At 41.5% G+C, this 23,498-nt stretch overlaps 1 protein-coding gene across 1 annotated transcript in view; it reads right to left on the bottom strand.

Moving 5' to 3' along the window:
* Nucleotides 1-2,682: 2,682 nt before the first annotated feature.
* GPC6 (glypican 6) overlaps nt 2,683-23,498 on the bottom strand; it is a 1,072,445-nt gene continuing 1,051,629 nt past the window's right edge. The window contains exons 7-8 of the mRNA XM_026656660.1: nt 3,413-3,549; nt 2,683-2,821 (exon numbers count right to left, since the gene is read on the bottom strand). Of these exons, the coding sequence (XP_026512445.1) occupies nt 2,683-2,821; nt 3,413-3,549 (276 nt within the window). The remainder of the gene's footprint in view (nt 2,822-3,412; nt 3,550-23,498) is intronic.

Genomic DNA, 23,498 nt, shown 5'->3' with positions numbered 1-23,498 from the left:
CATGCTTATATCTACCACTGGGTAAAAAGGAGGCTAGCACAGGACCCAAGGCAGAGAACAGGCAAACATACGAATACAAAGAAATCAAATCCTTTATTTACTAACAGGCCAGCTTCTGCTGCCCTGATTCATGCTGACTCGTACTTTATTGTAGATACTAGTCATCATGAGTAAGGGTACATTTTATGCTACAGTAAAGAGGAATGACCTTGCTCTCTAGGGCATTGTCAAATTTCACATATCCTGTTAATTACATTTCACTGACACTTGGAGTAATAGTTTCTCTTTTGTTCCATGATGTAAATATTGCAAAAGAAAGGGTGCAAGAGAATTGCTCCTTTGTAAACTCAAAAGAAAACCTATCCATTTTGGATGGACCAAATCCTGCAAATTTAAGACAATATCAAGCCCTAATCTGTAGAGGTGCCTGGGGCAAAAGGGAGCTGAGTGGTACTGGCCATGCACATAGTACAAAAAACTAGAATTGCTCAAGGAAACCAAGAAGGATTTTAGCAGGCATGCTGTAGGGCTCTTTTCAATAGAAGCAGCATGCATTCCTTATTAATGTGTGCTTCACAGAGCAACACACACTAGCCAGCTTCCTTTTGACAGCAGAGCACACCTGCATGAGGTTGCAATTTATGAAGCACTGCTAGAATAAGAGCGATTGTGGAGGACGGTGATTTCAAACTTTACTCTCACATGGTCCTTTTAAGATGAACATAGTAATACATGACATGGCTAAAACACCACTGCATGTTGTTATATATAAACATTCCTGCTATTGTTCTGTTAGCTGCCATTTGCCTCCCTCACAGGCTTCACAGGGGCACTCAGTGGATGGGGCCTAACAGCTAAGCATTAAGAAAATACTACTCCTGGCTTTGGAGAGTAGATTTATACCAGTTCTTATCAAATTACAGTCCCTGGACCACCTGTAGGCTGCAGAGCCCTTTGGGCTTGTCTGCAAAATGAAACTTTTGACAATTAAGCAGTGGGGGATTAAGACACTGGGAGGGGAGGTGGGTCCATGAGGGAATCTTTTTCTTACAAAGTATCCTGCAATGGAGAAGTTGACATACGCTGACTTATGACATATTGTTAATTTTTTTCATAGTTGCATCTTAGGCTATTGGCTACACTAGGACTTTGGTTGCTAAAACTTTTGTTGGTCAGGGGTGTGAAAAAAACAACCCCTGACCAACAAAAGTTTCACCAGCAAAAGCGCTGGTGTGGACAGCGCTATGTTGGGAGGAGAGCGTTTCCCACTGTCATTACTACCGCCACTCATTGGGGGTGGTTTCATTATGCCGATGGGAGAGCTCTCTCCCATCGCATAGAGCAGCTACATACCGTGTTTCCCCGAAAATAAGACAGTGTCTTATATTAATTTTTGCTCCCAAAGCTGCGCTAGGTCTTATTTTCAGGGGAGGTCTTATTTTTCCTGGAGCTTCGGGGCCTTATATTCCGGGGTGGCCTTATTATCGGGGAGGTCTTATTTTCGGGGGATGTCTTATATTACAGCGAGAGGCAAAACTGGAAGTAGGTCTTATTTTCGGGGGATGTCTTATTTTCGGGGAAACAGGGTAGGATACCTTACAGCCGCACAGATGCACCAGTACAGCTATGCTACTGTAAGGTTCGGAGTGTAAACATAGCTTAAGACAAAAGACATCCAGTTCAGTTCAAACTTGAAGGGTTTGTTACTGTTTCTGTGGCTGTCTAATTTTCATCTACTAGCTTGTTTTCACAAATAGGTAATGGTTAATAAATCTAAAAGGCGTGCTTGAAACTGTATCACAGCAGTTAGGAACTGCATTCATTGGGCACTCAGGACTAGAACTGTGTAAAGGAGTGAATTTTTGGTTTGCCAGCAATTTCAAAAAATTGAAAAAAAAAAAAATTTCAGGTCAACCTGATCAAAATTTGTCTGAATTTTTGGTGACTCAAAGAGTCAGGATTTTTTTTGTTTCATGTTGTATGAAATACTTCATTCAACCTGAAACAAAGTGTTTTGTTTCTATTTAAGGCATCTTTAAACATTTTAAAATATAACAAGCAAAGGTAATTTGGAAACGAAGGACAAGATTCACCAGGAGACTTAAGTGCCGTTCGTGAAACCAAGGAGGAGCAGAGAGTGCTGCCACCCCTTTATAGCCAATAGCTTTGGCGCCACAACTTGAACTGAGGTTCCCACATCCCAGCTGAGTGCCCTAACTACTCAGCTATTGAAATGGGTATCTGTCAACTCTCCTGTCGAAGCCATTCCACTTTGTATAATAAATTAAATAGTCATTGGATCAGAGCATGAGAGTGACTCTCTAGCGTGGTGGTTAGGGCACTCACGGGTGGGGGACTTCTGTGTGTTCCAGTTCCAGTGAAGACCCACTAGGGTTTGGGCCTAGGGATTATCACTCTTCCTCACCTAAATCCCCTAAGAATCTAGCTTTAAAAACATAAAAATGTTTCAATTTGGAAAGGTAAAAACCCTTTTTTTCCTGACCAAAACAATTTGCCAAAATCAATACAAATTTGTGAAATGTTTTGGTCAACCCGAATCTGCATTTTTCTGTGAAAAAACTTTGGCCAAAAATTTTCGCCTAGCCCTACTCAGAACCCATAGCTCCTCCCTTCACCCCAGCAGCACTCATAGCTGTTGCTAAACCAAATTGTAACCTTCCCTCAACGTGCTCCCTGATCCAACCTGTCCACCACTTTCTCAACAATGACTATCCACATCTGTTTCCCACCTGCTGAATCAATCTGTGAATTTAGCAATCTTCCAGCAACAGTCCTACCACAAAATAGTGATCCAACCTGACTTCAAAGTTGAAAATTACAGAAAAATTGCTGAAATATGAGAGCAGATGCCAAAGCAGTTTCTGCAATGATGTGGTGTAAGGTCAGGCCTTCCACATGAGGCAACTAGGAAGGTTACATTTATTACATCCCGGCTATTTTTCAGTTTTACTCAACCAATAACCAAAAGGATTTCCAATAAAAGTAAAATAGAGCTGAAATTCCAATATCTGCTACATCCTAAGTGAAGATCCCATGTGTAAATTGCTTCACTGTTTGTCGGTCACTACACAGGGACACTAACAAGTGCTAAAGGGCTCTTTGCGATCTCAGAATAAATAATACACCTAGAATCTAACCAACGAATAGTCTCCATGTTCAAATCCTGACACAATGTGAACATTCAAAATGACTCACACTCTAGATTTAATGGCACCTTGATGGTAAGTGCTCCCAGCTACTAGCTTTCCTTGGCAATTACTTGTTCTGCCCTATTTCCATTTCAGCGCTTTAAGTGGTTTTGTAAACAAGCCTTAGAACACATAACAAGCTAACCATTCCAAGGCCAGATGTGGAATTAGTATGCTACTATCTGGGGAGGAGTCTTCCTCACCTAGCTTTGGTATGGCCATTCCAGCAGTCCTCTTCATTTGACATGCCAGCTGTCACTCTTTCATCCTTGCAGATAGTATATGGTAAAGTTGACCAGAACTTTTTTGAAAGCTTCAGTTTTTCTTTAATGTCTGTTACCTGATCAAGAGACAAGAGGCACACTTGATTAAAGAGGACATCCATACTCACTGTCATTTTTAAGAAAAGAGTGTTTAATTCCATACTACTTGATGGTGGAGGTTAAGAAGATCAATGGTACTAAAAGTCAAATTCCTGTATTTCCGAGCAAGGCACACTGCATTTGGGTTGAGTAAGCACAAATAATCCAAGACACCTTTAACTCACTCTTCCTCAAGCTAGACGTTTTTAAACAGAGAGACAAGGGATAGCAACAGAGAGAACATTTTGTTTTTCCCTATTCTCCTTTTTGACTGAAAGGTTCTAAATTTCCATCCTCCCAAGCATCAATCTGCATGGTAGTCTAATAAATGCCAATTCAATAAAACAGTGTTTCATCAGATAAAATATCTCACCCACTGATCTACTTAGTTTTGTAAATTGTCTAAATGATTATATTTAATTCTACATGTCTAGCGTCTAATAACTGTTGAACTGGTAGTGAACAGATGCAAAGTACCCAAAAGCTGTGAGTAAAATGCAGTAGATTTGGAGTCTGTGATGCTGAAAAGATTATATATATACACACACACACACACACACCCATATCCATCTATATAACTAGAGCCAGATAGATATTTATATGTAGACCTCAACTTCAAGAAATGATAGGACAGATTTAGAACAGGTCCCTGAAGTTGCAAGCTCCCTTCTGTGCAAGAGATTGCACCGGTTGGTATAAGCCAGCAAACCAGTGCAAACTTGCTTTCAGCATGTATTTGATGAATGTTCAAACTAAAATGTTATCAGTTTTTGTTTTGCATTTGGTTTACAAGGGAAGAAAATCTATAAACGTAGCTAAAAGGCACAACAAAGGGTAGGCTACAAAAGATTAATGGCATCATTGGGCCTGCAATGGTTGTTCTTATGGAAACAGATGCATTTCATATTAAATGGAATAGGATTATGGGGAACTTGTTGAATAGCTGTCAAAGGAAATCACTGAGTTTTATTCTTTAAAAACCAAGAAATAAAAGCTCTCTGTTCTTCCATTCAGTTTTAAGATAGGCTTTTCAGTGGTTAAGGTACAAGACTGTACTTGGCTATTTATCTCTTTTATCTTTTGTTCTGAAGAGAGTGCAGTTCTCTGAACAAATGCCCCACACTGCTGTGTAATGCTGAAACTCTGTGAAATGTCACATTATACTGCAGGTGATAGAAACATCTGAGAATATTGCATCTGAAGTACTGTTTACATTTTCAACGGTTACTGAATAACCAAGATTCTAAATAAGTAAAAAAGTATTTTGTTGCATGACTTGTTGATTCCTGCAATGATAGAGATCTATATAAATCTCCTCCAACCCTAGTTGTTTAGTTTTAGTATCACACACTGCAGCAGCATGTGCAAGCCTTTTAGCTCTGAACAGGGGAGCCCTTTCAAGCCAAAAAATTACACACCAGATTATCGACACTAGGCAAACCCTCAGTGACTTTGTAAATGGTGTTGAGATAAATCAACACAGTACATTACAGAATATTATATTGATTTCTCCTGGTCTTTGCTGGATCTTTCGGGTCCCTTGGAGCAGAGTGCCCGAGAAGTGAGTGGACAGGAATTCCTCCCACTCCTGTTTGCCTGGGACTGAGGGACAAAACTGAGGTTTACCAGTGACTCAGCTAATCAAGGCAAGCAACTCTGTTAACCCTCAGGTGCTCCCATACCAAGGTGTAAATTCCACAGAGCAGTAGCTTGGATAAATTCTATACAACACTGTCTGGCTTGAAATGGGGGAAAAATAGGCTGCAGAAAGCAATAACTATTCCAATAAACTCCAGGAGTTTAAAAGCAACAGGAGGACATTTCTAATCTAATGGCTGTGACTAACTATTTATTTAGGCTCACTGTGATGCCTGGTGAGCAGTTATTTACAGAAGTATTCCCACGGACATCAGTGGTGAGCATGGATTCTCAGGAGTAGTGACTTATATGAGGAATGGGTTCTGACCCCTAAAACTTAGATTTTGATAGCCATATGAAAAAGAACATGACTGGCAATTTAGGACTGTACACTTTTATTTTGAGTCACAAAAGAGTAAATATCCTTTCGAAGGGGCTTTTCTTTCATTCACCCCTTTATGAAAGGCTTCCCTTCTGCTGTGCTAATCCTGCGCTTCCATACAATTCTTAGTAAATTCTCACAGTATTGTAAGGGATTTTAGTGGAAGTCCCATGGCTCAAACCCTGGATAAGGTTTTCAGAATATCCCTGTAAAAATGAACATGAGGGGGTCCAGATCCAGTGTCATTTTTGCAAACGTTATGCTGTTGTTGTACATGTACTCTCTGTGTGTGCACTGCTTTACACCACAGAGGAATGATGGATTATTAAACTTTATAATTAGAGAGATTTTTCTACACTACGAAAACAGACAAGACAAAGTAACAAGAGCCTGCATATAGCACTTTGCAAACATTAACTAATTAATCCTCAAAGCTTTCCTCTGAAGTATTATCTTCATTTTGTAGCTGGGGGAAATGACAGAGAGAAATTTGCATGTACAAATTTGGCCAAAGCACAATACTAGTTCTTATATAGTACTTTTCTTCTATAGCTCTCAAAGCACTTTACAAAGGAAGGCCATATCATTACCCCCATTTTACAGACAGGGAAACTGAGGCATGGTGACTTGACCAAAGTAATATCAGTAGCCGAACCAAGAATAGAACCCAGGACTCCTAGACGCTAATTTAGAGTACAAGCTACTAGACCACACCAGCTACATGGGATAATGCTTACCACACCAGGTACCTGTGCTCTCCAATAATGTAGTTTGAGAAGAGGTGATACTGTAGTGCTGTAATCACTGTGGAATGACAAATGTTTTGGTTCTAATGGCCCCCACTGCAGATGCAATTTCTTAAAACTCAGATTATGGAAAGCTACACTCTAAAAATAAACATTTAAATTGTATTAGAGTGGGGAGTGTGGTAATGAATATTTTCACTTGCTAGCTATGTCCTTCTCTAGCCAACTTTATTCTGACATTACACAGTGTTGAATAAGGGCATTGACACAACTCATCAAGTCTTTTATTCTTTCACACTGCTTTACTGGGACGTCTGCTCATCCTTTTGAAGCATGGTAGCTATAGCTGGACTTGACAGGCTCAGCTGACCTGCTGTTCTTCCCCCATGAAGCTAACTTTGACTTTGGATTTTCTGGAAGTACAGTGCCATTTCTGTTAGCCATTAGTGGAGGAGGAAATGGTGATACAAGCTACTTGAGGTTCCCTTTAAGAGATGGAGTGGAGGATGATGGTCATGTTTGTTAGAGGAGTGGGTGGGTGAAATTCTGTGGCCTGCAAAGTACAGCAGGGTCAGACTAGATGATCATGATGGTCCTTTCTGGCCTTAAAGTCTACGAATCTATGTTCAGTCACATGGTGTGAAAGCTGAGTGGATCAGAGATATATTTTAAATGTAAGTCACGTAGCCATAAAATACTGCACAGAATTAGGGAGACATAATTCTATGGAATTCATAACATTTTCCTGTGGGTTTCGGGTGACTTTAGTTGTGAGGTCATCCCAACCACATCAACAGAAAGTCTCCTATTAGTCGCCACAGTTATGTGTTCTCCACAATACATCTTTTGAATATCAACAGTATTCTAAAAAAACACATATCAGATGTACAGTACCCCTAAGATGAGATAAAAGCCATTAAGGATTCAGCTAATATTTCTCACTTGTGGTTCATGAAGTCAGACTACTGTAGCCCATTCAGTGAGCTGTGGCCTTGTAAATGATTCCTTGGTATTTATTATTCTGTGAGCTTTTCATCTGAATTAAGGATTATCTTTCAAGCTCCGTTAGACTTTTATGAAAACATTTAAACAAAAGGCCTATGTAATTTTGATATTTTATATAGTTCCCTTCCACTCTTTCTAGCAGGGATTGGCATTCAAAATCTCTTTGAATGGGATTCATCTGATTCTTGCTTGTCAGACTTCATGATCTATTTTGAACAATTCATCCAAACATTATTTTGAAAGTGTTGATCTGAGTTGCAGCAGCTGTCCATCATAAGAAAAGGGACTTACAAATTGCCACCCACAAAAAAATTAGATTTCTGGTTCATTAGTGCATGTATATTTGGTGATGGGTTTGAAAATTGTACAAGGTTAGCCTGGCCCGCCTCTGTAATTGTTAACAGAAAGAGTTACCGTGTGAGTGAGAGATGTTAAATGTTTGAGCATGAATTTAGCAATCCTTCAAGGGGGTCTTAAGTACTGAGAGGAAGGATGGACTTGTGGTTAAAGGTATTGGCTTGGGACTCAGGAGATCTGGGGTCATTTCCTAGCTCTGCCACAGACTTCCTATGTGACCTTGGGCAAGTCACTTAGGGTACTATCTCAGCAAAACACTTGGACATGTGTTTTATTCCATCCCTGTTCAGCAAAGCATCTGCTTAACTTTAAGTATGTTAGTCCCTTTGAAGTTCAAAGCATAAACTGAGGGTAAGACACTACCATTCTGATTTTTCAACTTACCTTGTACACAAGATTACAAAGCAGTCAAGTATCAGGCCCTTAAATCTATAGGGAACACAATCCCAGAATGATTAGCTCCATCACAGAAAAACACCTGCTAACTCCTACTATTCAGAACAGATAATTTGGGTTAATTAAGAAATGTAACACAAGAATAATAAAGGCCTGATAACAAAATGATGGCATTTCATTAATATGGAAGACCCAGGAGAAATTTACCCGAATATTTTTGAATTGTGTAGTCACAGTTAGGAATTAACCGCACAGTCATCTGCTTTGGGTAACAGTCTGTTGAACATCATACAGGTAGTAACATGAGCAAGACTCAGGCATTGTTTTAAGAAGAAATGTTTCCTATTACTCTTCCCCTCTGATATTTTTTGCGCCACCTTTTTATGGTTATTCTGCAAATTTCGGATGTTTTTGTATTTTAAATTTAAGTGGGAAGCTAAGTTTGCCTTTCTGTTGAAATGTTCTCCCAAGTGAGGCCCAGAGAGTCTAAAGCAGTGATACTCAGACTGCGGCTCATGAGTCACCAGTGGCTCTTTAATATGTCTTCTGCGGCTCATTGCAGTACATGATATTAAAACACGGTGTGATTTAATTATTAACCAATCAAAGTTATTAACCAATCAGGATGTTTTTACTATGTTATTAACCAATTTAGTTATCAACTTGTTCTAAATTATTAATTTATTTGCTGTGAGAATTATATATATATATATAAGCTAAATAATTCCTTTGTCATACTGTTTAAATATGACTATATAGATCAGGGATCGGCAACCTATGGCACGCGGCTTGCCAGGGTAAGCAACCTGGTGGGCCGGGCCGGTTTGTTTACCTGCCGCATCCACAGGTTTGGCCGATCGCAGCTCCCACTGGCCACGGTTCGCTGCTCCAGGCCAATGGAGGTGGCGGGAAGTGGCAGCCAGCACATCCCTCGGCCCGCGCAGCTTCCCACAGCCCCCATTGGCCTTGGACGGTGAACCGCAGCCAGTGGGAGCCGCGATCGGCCGAACCTGTGGACGCGGCAGGTAAACAAACCGGCCCGGCCCGCCAGGGTGCTTACCCTGGCAAGCCGTGTGCCAAAGGTTGCCGATCCCTTATATAGATAGTACTATAGTAAATGAAACAATGAATTCACACTACTGTGGCTCCTTTGGGTAATGCTGATCACTAATTTGGCTCCTGAACAACTGAGGTCTGAGCATCACTGGTCTACAGCCAAAATCCAGGGTTGGCTTTTATCCCTCTCAGTTCTGTGCGCAAACCTCCCACTAGTCACCAAGAGGTGTAGTGTCAGCAGGAGTAACTCTCTCAGAGCTTTCTGGGCAAAATTCTGCACTTAACCAAACAGTGGTGTAAATGGTCAGAAAATGTTTTAAGTGGGTATGCTCTGTAAAGTATGGTAGTGTAATTTGCACCCATTTGGGACCATGCCAATTGACACCAGGTGCGGAGCTGACCCTTGGTTGTCACTGGGTGTGCAGAACAAATGTAACTTACATGCTGAGGAGGTAAAAGGGGAGATATAGCAACAAAACCAATTAAGAGGAAGGTGTAAGAGAAAGCAAGTGGCGTTGCCACCAAATGCCAATCTGGTGCAAGTTACCATACTTGTGGCTCTTGCATGCAACATGTAACGTACACCACCAATTTATGTCACTTTGGAGTTTGGTTCTTATTATTTCTAGGTGAAAGATCACACAACCTTCTCCTTAGTACTAGTCAGAGCAACATATTCAGACTCGCTTTCTCTCTCATACACACACAACATGCTTAGAATGATGCAGAGATAATATAACAATGGGTATCTCAAGACTAGATTTATGTACATAAAGCCCGACCATTTAAGTCATGTGTTGCGTAGTGAAGTGCACATCCTATGTTGGTTAAATGGTAAGGGAGAGGGAATGCACAGATCATTGTGATTTGTGTGATTTGATTTCTACTATGTCATGTAAGCCGAACATTGTCCATGAATTTCATGCATTGATTTGGATTTATGGTCACTAGGGATTTATTTGAAAGCATTCTAAAACTAATGGCCAGCAATTTTGTTTATAGCAACATATTCAGTATGCGTATAGCATGTACAGCGTATCTGACTATTTATTATGTTTATGTCTATCATTATGGTGTGATATTAAGTATAAGAATAGTATGTCAAAAGCTTAAAATTATATTGCTGGTGAGTATTTTTAGTGACAATTGTTCACTAGCCATATAAACATACTGAATAAAAATGATATGTGCACTGCTTTCCTTTGATTTCATTCAACTTCATTCCTACCAGCTTGGCTGAAATAAACTATTGATCTTATGATCCATATGACTGTTAGGGTGCACAGTCCATGGTAGTGCTTCTGTCAACAACTATGACTGAATGAGACAACTTTAATTATAGTCTTTTATTTTTGTTGTTTTTCAAACATTACTGAGCCTTCCTTAGGCTGCCTTCTCCCCGACCCCTTTCACTCCTCCCCCACAAAATCATCACCTTCCTTAGTAATTAAATGGCAACTTCCACAATTTGAATTTCCCAATGATGCCGGCTGAAAGTGACCATGATAATGGGTGCAGGTTGTTTAATTTTAATAGAAATTAGGTTCCTGAGAGGCTGGACCAGTTAAACAGAGGTTTGTAAATGGACCCATAATTGAATGAATTGGAGGTCAGCTTCTGTATTTTGGTATTATCACTATAGGTGCTCATTGTGCCTAATTTTTAACTTATACAGTATAATGATAATGGTAAGAATTAATAAAAGATCACCTCCTTAAGAACTATAGACTGCAAAAAAAATAAACAAAAAGTGGGTAGTTTTTGAGGTAGGGAAGGACCCTGATCTAGCTTTAAAAACAGAGTGAGTTGAGAATTTGTTCTATCCAGATTATTTCCATACATTATATATATATTAGTATTTCCTAATAAAATACATTTAAAAGCCAAGTGGTTGCTGAACCACACACTTAGTTGTGAATTATTTTCAGCCTTTTAAAAATGTAACTGTATATCAAGTTGATTCTGGAGGGATTATAAATCACAGGCTGGCAGATTGCCTGTTGTTACAGCTGTATGCGTTCATGTGTGCATGTGGCCACCTTTTGTGCTCAGAAGCCTTGGAGTCGCATAAGCCTCGAGATGGCACTATTGGTCAGCCTTTTCCCCTTTCTTACAACCATATGCTACATACAAATTATTTCACCGAGAGTAAAATCTTAGATTGTTCCACTGCATATAAAACTGACAACCCTGTTATTTTAAACTTGAAACTGACAGGCTGTTATTTTAATGAGGTCTGCCAGTGCCAAGGTTAACCAAAGCTTTATTTCCCTACAAAATGTTAAGGCCAGGGTTCTAAAAAAGGGGCTGTGAAATTTTATGGGTATTGATACTTTCTCAGCATGCATGTGTTCTAAGAATTTCACCAGGATGCCTGTACAACAAATACTTGGGGTTTTAAATGATTGACTTTGTAACATAAAGCCATCTAAAATTCTTCCAATAACTCCCTTATCATGATTCATGTTTCTGCAGAGAAAAGGCGATGACAGCTCTTCTAATCAAGGAGAAATGGTAAATCAGTTTTAAAGCACAAATAGACACTTTGGTAATTTATAAAACAAAACTAATGAGCTAGGAGACATTCTAAAGCAAGTATGCTCTCCCCTTAGTATTTAAAATGAAATGAAATGAAGGGAATTTGATCTGGGAGAAAAACTCATGTCTCCTGACGAGTAAAACTTAGGGACAGATTCTGCTCCTTTAATCATAGTAAGTAGAACAATACTTGACTACTAATTCTGTTGATTTCATAGATCCTCAAAGGTGAAGGTATTTAGGTTCCTAACTTCCCCTGATTTCAATGTTACTATTCAGCATGGGTAAGGGTGCAGAATCCCCAAAGCAGAGATGGGCCAGAAGTGTTAAATGTGGACAGGAGATTGAACCCCCAAAAGTCTCAGGGTCTTCATATCCAGATAACTGACTTGGGCCTATTTCTGTTAGAAAGAGAGGGTTTTTTTCCATTCTGAAACTGGGGTTTTAAAGCAAGAGATGGAGCTCATTATATAGTTTTAAATAAAGTGATTTCCAGACAAGTATGGTTAAACTTTCACTTTTTATGCTGAGCAGGACAGCCATCTGTGGGCTAACAAATACTTGTGCCCAATTTTATGTGCATGTTTCAGTGCTTGTGCAAGATGTTGGCCTGTCAACCTTGGAGACTAAAGCCATCTGTCTCGTTACAGAGCAGATCCAGCACTGGCAGTGGCAGTGCAAGCTGGCCCACAAATGCCCTGCTGTTGTGTCTCAACACCAACCTGCAAGCACTACCTATAATGAAGAGATGGTAGGACAATCCTTCTAGCTCATCTAAGTCCAGGGCCCCTCTGCGGGGAGTGCCACAAACCAGGTTACCAAATGGAGCCAAATGTCTTTTTTTGTTATAGGGACACTTGTTCACTGAAAAATGGATTAAGATCACCAACTCATTCCACATAAACCACCAGCTAGTAATGACTTTCCAGTCATCAGTGACTCATAGGGGATTTGAACCTGGGATGCAGAAGGGAAAAGCTTTATATTCAATTACTAATTTTCTGACTCATCTAAGAGCCCATTGTGACAGACTGATAATATCCTGGCCAAACCTTATGAATTAAAGTGAACTTTACTGAATTAAGTTAAGCCTTATTGAATTAGGTTTAATATCTTTGGAGTTCAATGTATTAAAAATGCAATTGTCTATGTGTTATTGAGAGATTGTATATATCTCCATGGGAAGGGTAAATAGGAGGAGAACAGCAAGGAGTGATTAGGCAAATTTACTCAGGTTGTAACATCTCCAGAGGAAAAAAACACCCCCCAGAAAGATGCACATACACTAGTTCAGATTGGAATCGTCAGGGATCTTCAGACAAAGAGAGGATTTTTGGATAAATAGCCTGGTTTTTAAACTGGCTGAGGGCCTGCTTTTGGATCGAGCAAATGGACAGGACTTGATGTCCATGGTGGGTGCCAATCCTCATCCCTAATCACCAACCAGAACACTTATCAGAGTGAAGAGGTGATCTCAGATGAGTGTGTAGGTTCTTTGATTGTTTTTAATGTTTTCTCGGTAGTGTTTTTACCTTAAAAATAAAATAGGCTTGTACAGAAAAAGCTGTGCGGTACCTATAACTGTGGGCAGTCACAGTGTTAACTGTCTCTGAAGGGAAAGGAAACCCATGTGCTTGAGCAGCCTGCCTCTTCTGGAAATAACACAGTGAAGGCAGGGAACTGTGCAGCCTGAAAATTCCCCTGTCAGAAGGGAGAGAGACTCAGGGCTCTACTCAAGAAAGGCAGTGGTTGGGGAGCTGGAAGCCTGAGCATGTGTGCCTTTGCTGGACCACTGGGGGGGAATGCAAGTGCCGTTGCCCTGAAATGTGACACCTATTTCTAAAATTATTTCCACTGGCAGACTTGTTAAATAGTGTTGCAGGGCGATTTCCTCAACTCCCAATATAGTCATTGTAGTAATAATAAATAACAATAACAACAATTACTGTTATTTTTAACCACTATCAGTATTATTGAACGTGGTTCCTGTATTCTGGGATAGTTTAAAATGTAAATTGAAGACCTTTATGCAGGAGATTGGGAAGAAATCTAAAGACTGAAGAGACTTCTAGCAAATTTGGCATGATTTAAAATATGACATTTTGGGGGACAACTGACAGAACAGCATGGGCTAAATCTGCAGCTGGCAAGGGGGTTGTATCCACTGAACCCAGCTCTGAATTTGGCCCTGTGTACTTAAATATCTATCTCTGACCAAACTGTGCTGTGCATGATGTTAAAGAAACACCATTCCCTTTTCCAAATGGAAGCTGCTATTACAAAAAGAAAAGAAAAGAAAAGAATTCAATCCCCTGAAATGGGAAACTGAAGGGACCTGCAAAATCTTTTCCTATAATAACTGGGAACAGTGTTAAAAAGCTGGACTGTAAATCTGATTCAAGCAAATCCAAAGCACTCATAGGAATCAGCTTTTTATTGCAGATAAGTATAAAAACCGCACCGGAAGCATACTGGAATCTTAAAGATAAAGTGCCAGGGGCTTTTCTACTACAAGACTTAGTAGCTAAGCACCGATACTTCAAGAACAAGCCTTCATCTCTCCAAGAAGAAAGCTAATGCAAAATAATATCTAATGCAAACAATCAGTAATAAAGTAATTCTTATTTTTCAACTTCTATACCCTTTCAGCTACTCCAGAAATGTTTATCTGATATTGGTGATGAAATTGGTCATCCTTTCGACACACTTTGATGATTTTGGGGTATATTTCTTCTTTTGAGACACAGAGAGTTACACACATAATTACCATTTCAGACTATGGGAACGATGTGCAAATCACTTCTAATAGAGATGATATGTTATTCACAAGTGTTTTGTGGGGAAGCACAAATTAGATTCACACATTTGGCTTCTAGATCATGCCCGTTTGGCTAACTCTAAAAATTGTGTGCTGTAGATTGAGAGATGAGAAATACTGACATGCCTCATTTCTTCTAGTCACTACCTCTTAGTATGATTACATTGAAATCCTGATTATATATAGATCTCAGGGGACACCCATAACCTTATATATATGGGGACACCTCATAATCAGGGGTTCAGAAACATAAAGGCAGCCAGACCAATAGGCTTTAAAGTCTGTGCTCTTGGTCCCTTCCTACCCCAACCTCCTGCAGTGCATGTTTCCAAGCCTGCAGACTAGCTCCTCACGGTTACTATATGGCTTCCCCAAGCTAGGTTGGCCCTGGAGAGGAAGCTGTACTCAGGGGACCCATACGGCAATGAAGAGGACAGAGGAGAAAGCCAGATGGATTGTCTTAGTGCAACACAGGAGGATATAACTGGGAATTTTGATTAATCATTCGTCTTAGAGTTTTATACTGCTGTCCACCACCACAGTATCTGAGATGTCTTCCATTCAACATTGCTATCTGCAGTGGAGTCCCAGCAGACTTCATGGAGTCTCTGGCACTTCTTCCCTTTCAAGGTCAAAACTCTGCTTGGGGTAGGGTGTTTGGTTATCATTTATTTATTTTTGGTATGGGTTAAGGGCAGAAGGGGATATCAATGTTGTGTCATTCTTATGGAGGAAAGGCCTTTTCAAAGAGATCAATCAATCAATCAGTCGGAGCTCAACTAACATTTTAATCAAACAGATTAGTAAACCTAATTTTAAATGTAGTTATGTCTTGGGTCAGAATCAAAGGGTTAATGCTAGTTGAAGGGGCTGTGAAGAATAAGAAGTTATATCTGGTGACACGGTGTATCTGTAGACGCATCTCAAAACCAGGGGTGAAAGTAGAAATAGGGACTTACCGGTACGGGGCTGGGTTGGGGCCGGCTCTGGCCCCTGGAAGGGGCGGGGCCTCGGGCAGAAGGGGCGGGGATGGGGAGGGTCAGAGCCCCGGCCCGCCCTGTACGGGTAAGAGTCCCTCCCCCACTGGGGTAGCAGCAGCAGCCGGGGGCTCCGGCAGCAGTTTAAAGGGCCAAGGGCTCGGCTGCCACTACCGCCCCGGGCCCTTTAAACCACTGCCAGAGCCCCCGGCTGCCGCTGCTACCCCAGGGCTCTGGCAGCAGGGCTCCGGGGGCTATTTAAAGGGCTGGGGCTGTAGAGGCAGCGGGAGCCCCGGGACCATTAAATAGCCCCCAGAGCCCCGCTGTTACTCCAGGGCTATGGGGGCTATTTAAAGGGCCCAGGATTCCCCTGCTTCTACCACCCCGGCCCTTTAAATAGCCCCCGGAGCCCTGGAGTAACGGCGGGGGGGCTCCGGTGGCTATTTAAAGAGCCCAGGGCAGTAGAGGCAGCGGGAGCCCTGGCCCTTTAAATAACCCCCGGAGTCCCACTGCTGCTACCCCAGGGCTCCAGCAGCGGCGGTCTGGCGGCAATTTAAAGGGCCTGGGGCTCCAGCCGGGGCATACCGGCTTACTTTCACCTCTGCTCAAAACCATATTGACCCTTTTAACAGATATATCACAACAGGCAGCCATATTATACAAACCCACACTTCATTTGCCTCTGCTATTACCCAATATTAGCTAGGAGGAGGGATAGCTCAGTGGTTTGAGCATTGACTTGCTTAAACCCCAAGTTATGAGTTCAATCCTTGAAGAGGCCATTTAGGGATCTGGGAGGAAGGAAAAAAAACAACTGTCAGGGACAGTACTTGGTCCTACTAGCAAAGGCAGGGGATTAGACTTCATGACCTTTCAAGGTCCCTTCCAGCTCTATGAGATAGGTATATCTTCATATATTTTATTTATTGCTTCCAAGTTTCTGCCTCTCAGTGGTCTGATCCTGCAGAACTGAGACCCATCAGAGCTTCACCATTGACTTCAATAAGTGCAGGATCTGTCCCATTGACTTTTGTATTTTGTGTTCTGGATTATTTTTCCCCACGTAAATGATTCTGCATTTTTCAAATGATTGGGGGGGGGGAAATGTCAGGAAGGAATTAAAAATTAACATAGAGGCTTTTTAGTATTGCATGAACTGATCCTGCTGACACAGAAACTTATTGTGTTACTTTTGGTGAAACTTTTGCTCCAGAATCCCCAAGAAAGATGGATCATTTCATTTTCATGATGGGCCTGAGGAGCAGAGAGGATACCATATTCTTGCATGACATCAGACACAAATATCATTTGTTAAAACATCTAATTCCAAAAAAGATAGTCGCACAAAACTTGGATAAAAGACAAAAAGAACATTTTCTGAGGCAGTAAAAGCCAAGAAGCATTCAGATTTGCTGTCACTGGCTTGTAAGCTTCAGTTCTGTATAGAATGAATGCCAAATATAATATGTACAGCAGGAGAAAGTCTCATCAGGGAAACAACCTAACTCAGAGGGAGATAGACTTACATTGCATATCCAGCACATGACGCATACTGGTGATCTTCTGCATACCTTCCTACTGCAGAAAAGGGAAGGGTGTCCTCCAGTGATGTACCAGTATGTGAAGATACTCTCTAATGACCTCTTGTGCTGTGCTTAAGTGCTCCAGGTAAACAGTTAAGGGCTCTTGTCTGCAGCCCTTGAACAAAGTCTTGCTGGATTCAGGCTTGAAAACTTAAAAGTTCACTACAACCCCTCTCCACCTCCGCCCCCAAAGTGAGCAGCAGCAATGCACATTTTCCACAAAAGAGGCATGATTTTTATGTGATTACTTCCAGGCCCTTTTGCTGCCTCTTTGTTTTTCTTTTCTTAATCCCTCTGATTTACATGGATGATTTTGTTCACTCCACTTGGAATTTCCCTGTAACGCCCACTGCTGTTTCAAAATGAGATAGATACAGCCACCTGACTATGACTAAAGGAGCTGATCCCCTATATCCAGTGTAGTTAAAAGTCTTTTTAAATTGCATTAATGAGAAACAGAAGAGGAGGACAGAGAAAGTGATGGAATGTAGATTACTGGATTTTAAACCCTACCCCTGATTCAGACTCAAACCCTGAACTATAGACAAAATTTAATTTGGACCCAGATCTAAACAATACCGCCTTTGCCCATCTCTGGCTGAATTACTGCTGTCCTGAACAAACAGTGTGCATGTGGATTGATATCAATTCGATAGTACCAAAATATCAAGAACTATTCTCATTAGATTTCAATCACACAAATGGCAGAAACTTTGTGAGATTAGCTGATCTCCTGTTTCACGAGATTTCAGCCAGTCTGGGCTGAAATCCCATGAGATCATGTGTTCTTGCAAGAGCGCAGTGGGATCTAAACTGGAATCAGGAAATAGGTGCCTTCTGGTTTTTGATTCATTCTGAAACTAAAACCATTGGGGCTGGTTCATATATGGGGATTTGAGTTGGAAGCCTAGGACTCTGAAATTTTGAGCAATTTCGATTCGAGGTTCATATTTTGCCTTATTCATAAATAGAATGCAAGTTGCATAACACCCTTCATATCCTAATTTGGAAAAGCTGAAGGACAAGTGCCACTGAAAAATTCTGTGTAGAAGAAATCAGATGTTGCATCTGGTGTAAACACCATAAGTATATTGAATAATCCTAACCCAGTCACATAACCCTATCTCTCTAGACCCTCCCATTATTCCATCTCTGTTATTATTTGTATTATGGTAGTACCTAGAGGCCTCAATTGAGCTCATGGTCCCATAGTGCGAGGTGTTATACAAACACAGAGTGACAGTTCCTGCTCCAAGGAGAGTATAGTCTAAACAGACAAGACAGATCATTCTTATTTTACAGATTAAGTAGCTCAGTCACAGAGGGATTTACCTACAGTCATACAGCCAGTCTCTGGGAGAGGCAGAAACTGAATCCACGCCTTCACAGTCCCAGCCCATTATCTTAACCACAAGACCGTGATGGGTGTACTTTCCCTAACAAGCTTCCCCCATCCCGCTAAGAGACTGTGATATTGTAGGCAACCAGACCAAAAGAGATCGAAGTGAGATTTTTGTATAAACTGCCATCTCATTTAGACTCATCTAGCAGAACCTTTTTAGATTGGCCTGGGAAGTTTAGCTTGTACTAACTGCCCTGGTACATTAAAAAAAAATCCCCTCCAAATTCTCTGCTGTAGAGGTCTGCTTTTAAGGTTCAGATAAACTAAGGTAACCTTTTTTCTTTGTTTTTAATTTTTCCAGCACTCTGCATTTCAGGGCTCCATGTGGGAAATCAAACCAGAAGTGCCCAGAACACATGCCTTGACTAATCTAATAGTAATTGCCCAATTTTGCAGATGCAAAAGGTTTGGATGTGTACACAAACTTTATGGGTGTTTCTCTGAGCTTCAGAAGTTTTTATACACAGCAGGGGTCGGCAACTTCTGCCACGCGGCTCACCAGGGTAAGCACACTGGCGGGCCGGGCCGGTTTGTTTACCTTCCGCGTCTGCAGGTTCGGCCTATCGCGGCTCCAAGCCAATGGGGGTGGCGGGAAGCGGTGCGGGCCGAGGGATGTGCTGGCCGTGGCTTCCTGCCACCCTCATTGGCCTGGAGCAGCAAACCGCGGCCAGTGGGAGCCGCGATCGGCCGAACCTGCAGAAGTGGCAGGTAAACAAACTGGCCCGGCCCGCCAGGGTGCTTACCCTGGTGAGCCGCGTGCCAGAGGCTGCCGACCCCTGATATACAGACTCACTGTTCTGCCTAGGGAACCATGCTGAAAAGGGTAGTAAAGGGGTACATCTGCCAAACCCTGAGCATCTGCTACTGCCAAAGAAAATCTAACAAGTACTACTGTGCTTTATGAACCACAGCGCCACCTGTGGTTGGCTGATAGCAACGTTTCTCCACAGCTGCTGGCCACCTGTCAGTGGAAAACAGTTAGAGAATTTGAAGTTGCTCCCTGCATGCATGCTGCTTAGAAGGAGTGGTGGTTACTACCAGTGGTGCTGGTAGCCTTATACACATTATTCATGGTGCGTCCCATTGGCAAAGGTGAAGAGGAGCAGTGCTGGCCCTCCCACTGCCCACTCAGGTTTGGCCCTGCTAAATTAAATAAAAATGAATGGAGATATCCTGTCTCTGAGAGCTGGAAGGGACCTTGAAAGGTCAGCAAGTCCAGCCCCCTGCCTTGACTAGCAGGACCAAGTACTGATTTTGCCCCACATCCCTAAGTGGCCCTCTCAAGGATTGAGCTTACAACCCTGGGTTTAGCAGGCCAATGCTCAAACCACTGAGCTATCCCTCTGCCCGATGCTGGCCCTCCATTGTGATGAGGGAATAGCAGGACCAAAACTGAGTGAGTGGCATTGTGACCTGGTGCATGGGGGTTGTAGCCCCACTCAGGGAGATGTTGCAGGACCAAACCTGAGTGGCACTGTGACCCCTGTGCACTAGGTTGCAATGCAACTCACTCAATTCAGCACTGCTCCTCCTAGCAGGAGTCATGGGGCCAGCTCCTGTACCAGGGTTCCCTCTGGGGGCCTACCCATTCTTGCCCCACTGCTAGCAGTCATTATCCCCATCTGCAGCAGGGATGGCTCTACAGGGACTTAAGGTGTGAACCATGGGAAAAATTTCTGGGGACTTTTCTGGGTTCTACTTCAGAGCTGAAGAAACTTAAGACTGGTTATTTTTTTTCCAGTTTTTCAAAATGAACTGCCCACCTTCCCATGCCACTGGGTATAAGCACAAATTCAAAGAACAGTATTGCTAACCTCAAGTATTCGCAAGTCATGAGTGGCCCCCCCCAAAATCAGGAGACTGGCTTAAAAATCACTAGATTTTTAAAATAACTAAAAGTTGGGTAATTGCATTAGCCTTCCATGTTTCTGAGTCTTTAGAGTTCATGTTTGCTAGCTTTTCTCTGCAGACATGAGGGCTAGAACCCTTTTTTTTTAAATGAAAGCTGGGATTTTCACATAATCATCTGACTCCAGGAGCTGGGGCTTTAAGAAAAAATGCCAAATACTGCAAGACTCGAGACAAAAATAACATGAATTTTGCCACATCGGACACAATAAAAACAAAATAAACTAAACTGCTGTGTTGCACCAATGGAGAAAGCATGTTACAAAGTCGAGATCCTCTCGAAGAAAAGTGGAAACGTGATATCATCATAGAAGACAATGCCACTCACAAGTGAAAAAATAACTCCTAATAACATTTAGCATTTATCCTGTACTTTACATTGACCAAGTACCGATCCTACAAAGTCAATCTGCACTTTGGACAGGTGCACATTATCACGTAGTGCTTATTCTTATACTCATTGCACCCAATGGCAAAGCTTCCACTGACTTCAATAGTACAGGATCATGGCCTTAGCTTGCAAAACCTGCTACTGAATTTGTGAATATTGTGCTCAGAAACATGCCATAAAGCCACAGTTCCACGTTGCACATACTATTTTCTCTCTCTCTTTCTCTCTCATCCTTCTACATGGAATATTCCAGGAATTTCTTACAATAAATTTATCTGGAAACAAAGACTGATGAGGTGGAGAATGGCTAGAATGTTATCAGCACATCTGTGGGAGTGGCTAGCTGCTTCCAAAAGTGAGCTGTTTAGCTAAAATGAGAGGCAAGGCAGGAATATAAACTATTATTTATATCTCTGAATCACCTGTGAGATGAAGGAGAGAATATGTATAAACAGAAATGTGAATTTTGGCAGTGCAGTAGAGACCCCCACCTGTAATCTCTCTTTTCAAAGTTTTAGGTGTTAAACACAAAGGAAAATAATATAATGCGGGGGCTCATATAAATGATAAATTCAATTCATGGGTTTAGTCATCAAATTGTTCAGCAGCAGTGATTATGCTATAATTTATACCTCATTTTTTAGTCACTGCAAATTTACTTCAGAGCTTCCTTGAAAATTCTCTGACAGTAATTTATGCAAGCCAAAGACATGTTCTGTCAAACTTGTCTCAGGCTATCACACTTCATTTGTCCATCAAAGCCAACAACATTATAGACAGGGAATTTGGGAAAAAAGTATTGTACAGCAACATAGTCCCTTAAAATGAATGAGAAAATGCTTGGGATGGAAAAGACATGGGAATGGGCTTTTAGACAAATAATCTCACTGCAATCTTTCACAAAGGCAGAACTGTAGTTTCTGGCCAGTTACCTTTTGACTCTACCACACAAATACTCTTAAAATTGACCTGGTGTGTGAGGAGGAAGGAAAACAAAATGTATGGTCAGCATAAAAGCTCAGCAAGTGGTTGTTCTGAACAAAGGCCCCATGAAATACACATGTCTAACACCAGCCTTCTGTTCTTTGATCACAGTGTACAATGCAAGAAGTAACATAAAGCAAACGTGGTGTTCAAGGAGACCAAAAAAAAAAAAGGAAAATTATACTAATTACTGTGTTTTTTGTTCTGCACTGTTAACTTCTTGTCGTTGTACAAAAAACTGCCATGAGGAAGAATAATATGGCTGAAATGTGTCGGAGCCTGATGAAGATTTCCACCCATATAAAATGCTCTGATGCCATAATGTTCATTTGGCACTCCTGCGTCTGAGCCAGCATAGTGTTAAGGGACAGTGTGATGCTGGACGTACCTTATTTCAGATCTGATGTAAAAACAAGCTACTGACCACTTGCACTAGCACTGTTCACAAGAATATGTGTTAGCTCTGGTATGGCTAAATTGTAAACCAACTAGTTACATCTTGCCTAGCTACATCACCTCTCCAAATTCAAATGGATACAATTTAATGCTCTAAAAGGTCTTATTGGTCTAAAGGGCATAAGACGATTAAGAACGGCCACACTGTGTCAGACCATTGGTCCATTTAGCCCAGTATCCTGTCTTCTGACAGTGGTTAATGGCAGGTGCTTCAAAGAGAATGAATAGAATAAGGCAACTATCAAGTGATCCATCCCCTGTCATCCAGTCCCAGAATCTGGCAATCAGAGGACTCTGAGGGAGGGGTCCTGACCCACAGAGTTTAGTCAGAAAGACTGCACAAAGCATGTGAGAAACTTTGTTTGAATCTGATATCGTTTGTTAAGTTAGGCTTTAGTAAGCATTTAATCTTCATTTTTCTTGTAAGCATGTCTAATTTTTATGCCTCATTACCTGTACTCAATATCTCTCGCTTTATAGTTAACAAATTTGTTTTACTGTTTTATCTAATCAAGTGTGTTTAAAGTGAAGTGTCTGAATAGCTATTTGAGATAATAAACTGGCATATTATTCCTTAAGGATTCCATATTATTACTTAACAGACTTACAATATTTGTACAGTCCAGGAGAGGGCTGGGCAGTACAGGACATACATTTCTGGGGGAAATCTGAGACTGGCGGTGTGTTGGGGTCACCCTGCAGTATAACCCAGGCTGGTCAGAGTATAACTCAAGTGTGGCAGGCAGGCTGCAGTTACACTCAAGGTGTGGCTTGCATGCTGAAAGGCTGTTTGTGAGCAGCCTCGGTGGAAACCACTTCAGTAAGGTATTGTAAGGCACCCAAGGGCAGGGCAGGGACGATATAGTCCCCCCACTGGTCTGGATAGAACCCTGGTATGTCATAGGTATACATTTAATTTGAGCTTTTATTATGGTGTTTTTAAAAAGTTTCCATGCAGCTTGCAGGAATTTAACTCTTGTGACTGTTCCTTTTAATTTCTGTTTAACTAGATTCCTCATTTTTGTGTAGTTCCCCTTTCTGAAGTTATATGCTACTGGTGGGCTTCTTTGGTATTCTGTGCTCCATCCCCCCCCCCCCCACAAGGATGTTAAATTTAATTACATTATGATCCCTATTACTGAGCAGTTCAGCTATCTTTACGTCTTGGACCAGATACGGTGCTCCACTTAGGACTAAATCAAGAATGCATCTCCTTTTGTAGGTTCCAGGACTTGCTGCTCCATGAAGCAGTCATTAATGGTGTCTAGAAACTTTATTGCTGCATCCTAT

The sequence above is a fragment of the Terrapene carolina genome, unplaced genomic scaffold (assembly GCF_002925995.2).
Source record: "Terrapene carolina triunguis isolate 2854851 unplaced genomic scaffold, T_m_triunguis-2.0 Scaffold21, whole genome shotgun sequence".
NCBI lineage: Eukaryota > Metazoa > Chordata > Testudines > Emydidae > Terrapene > Terrapene triunguis.
Note: the sequence above shows the minus strand (reverse complement) of the source record. Positions and strands in the feature narration are given on the sequence as shown.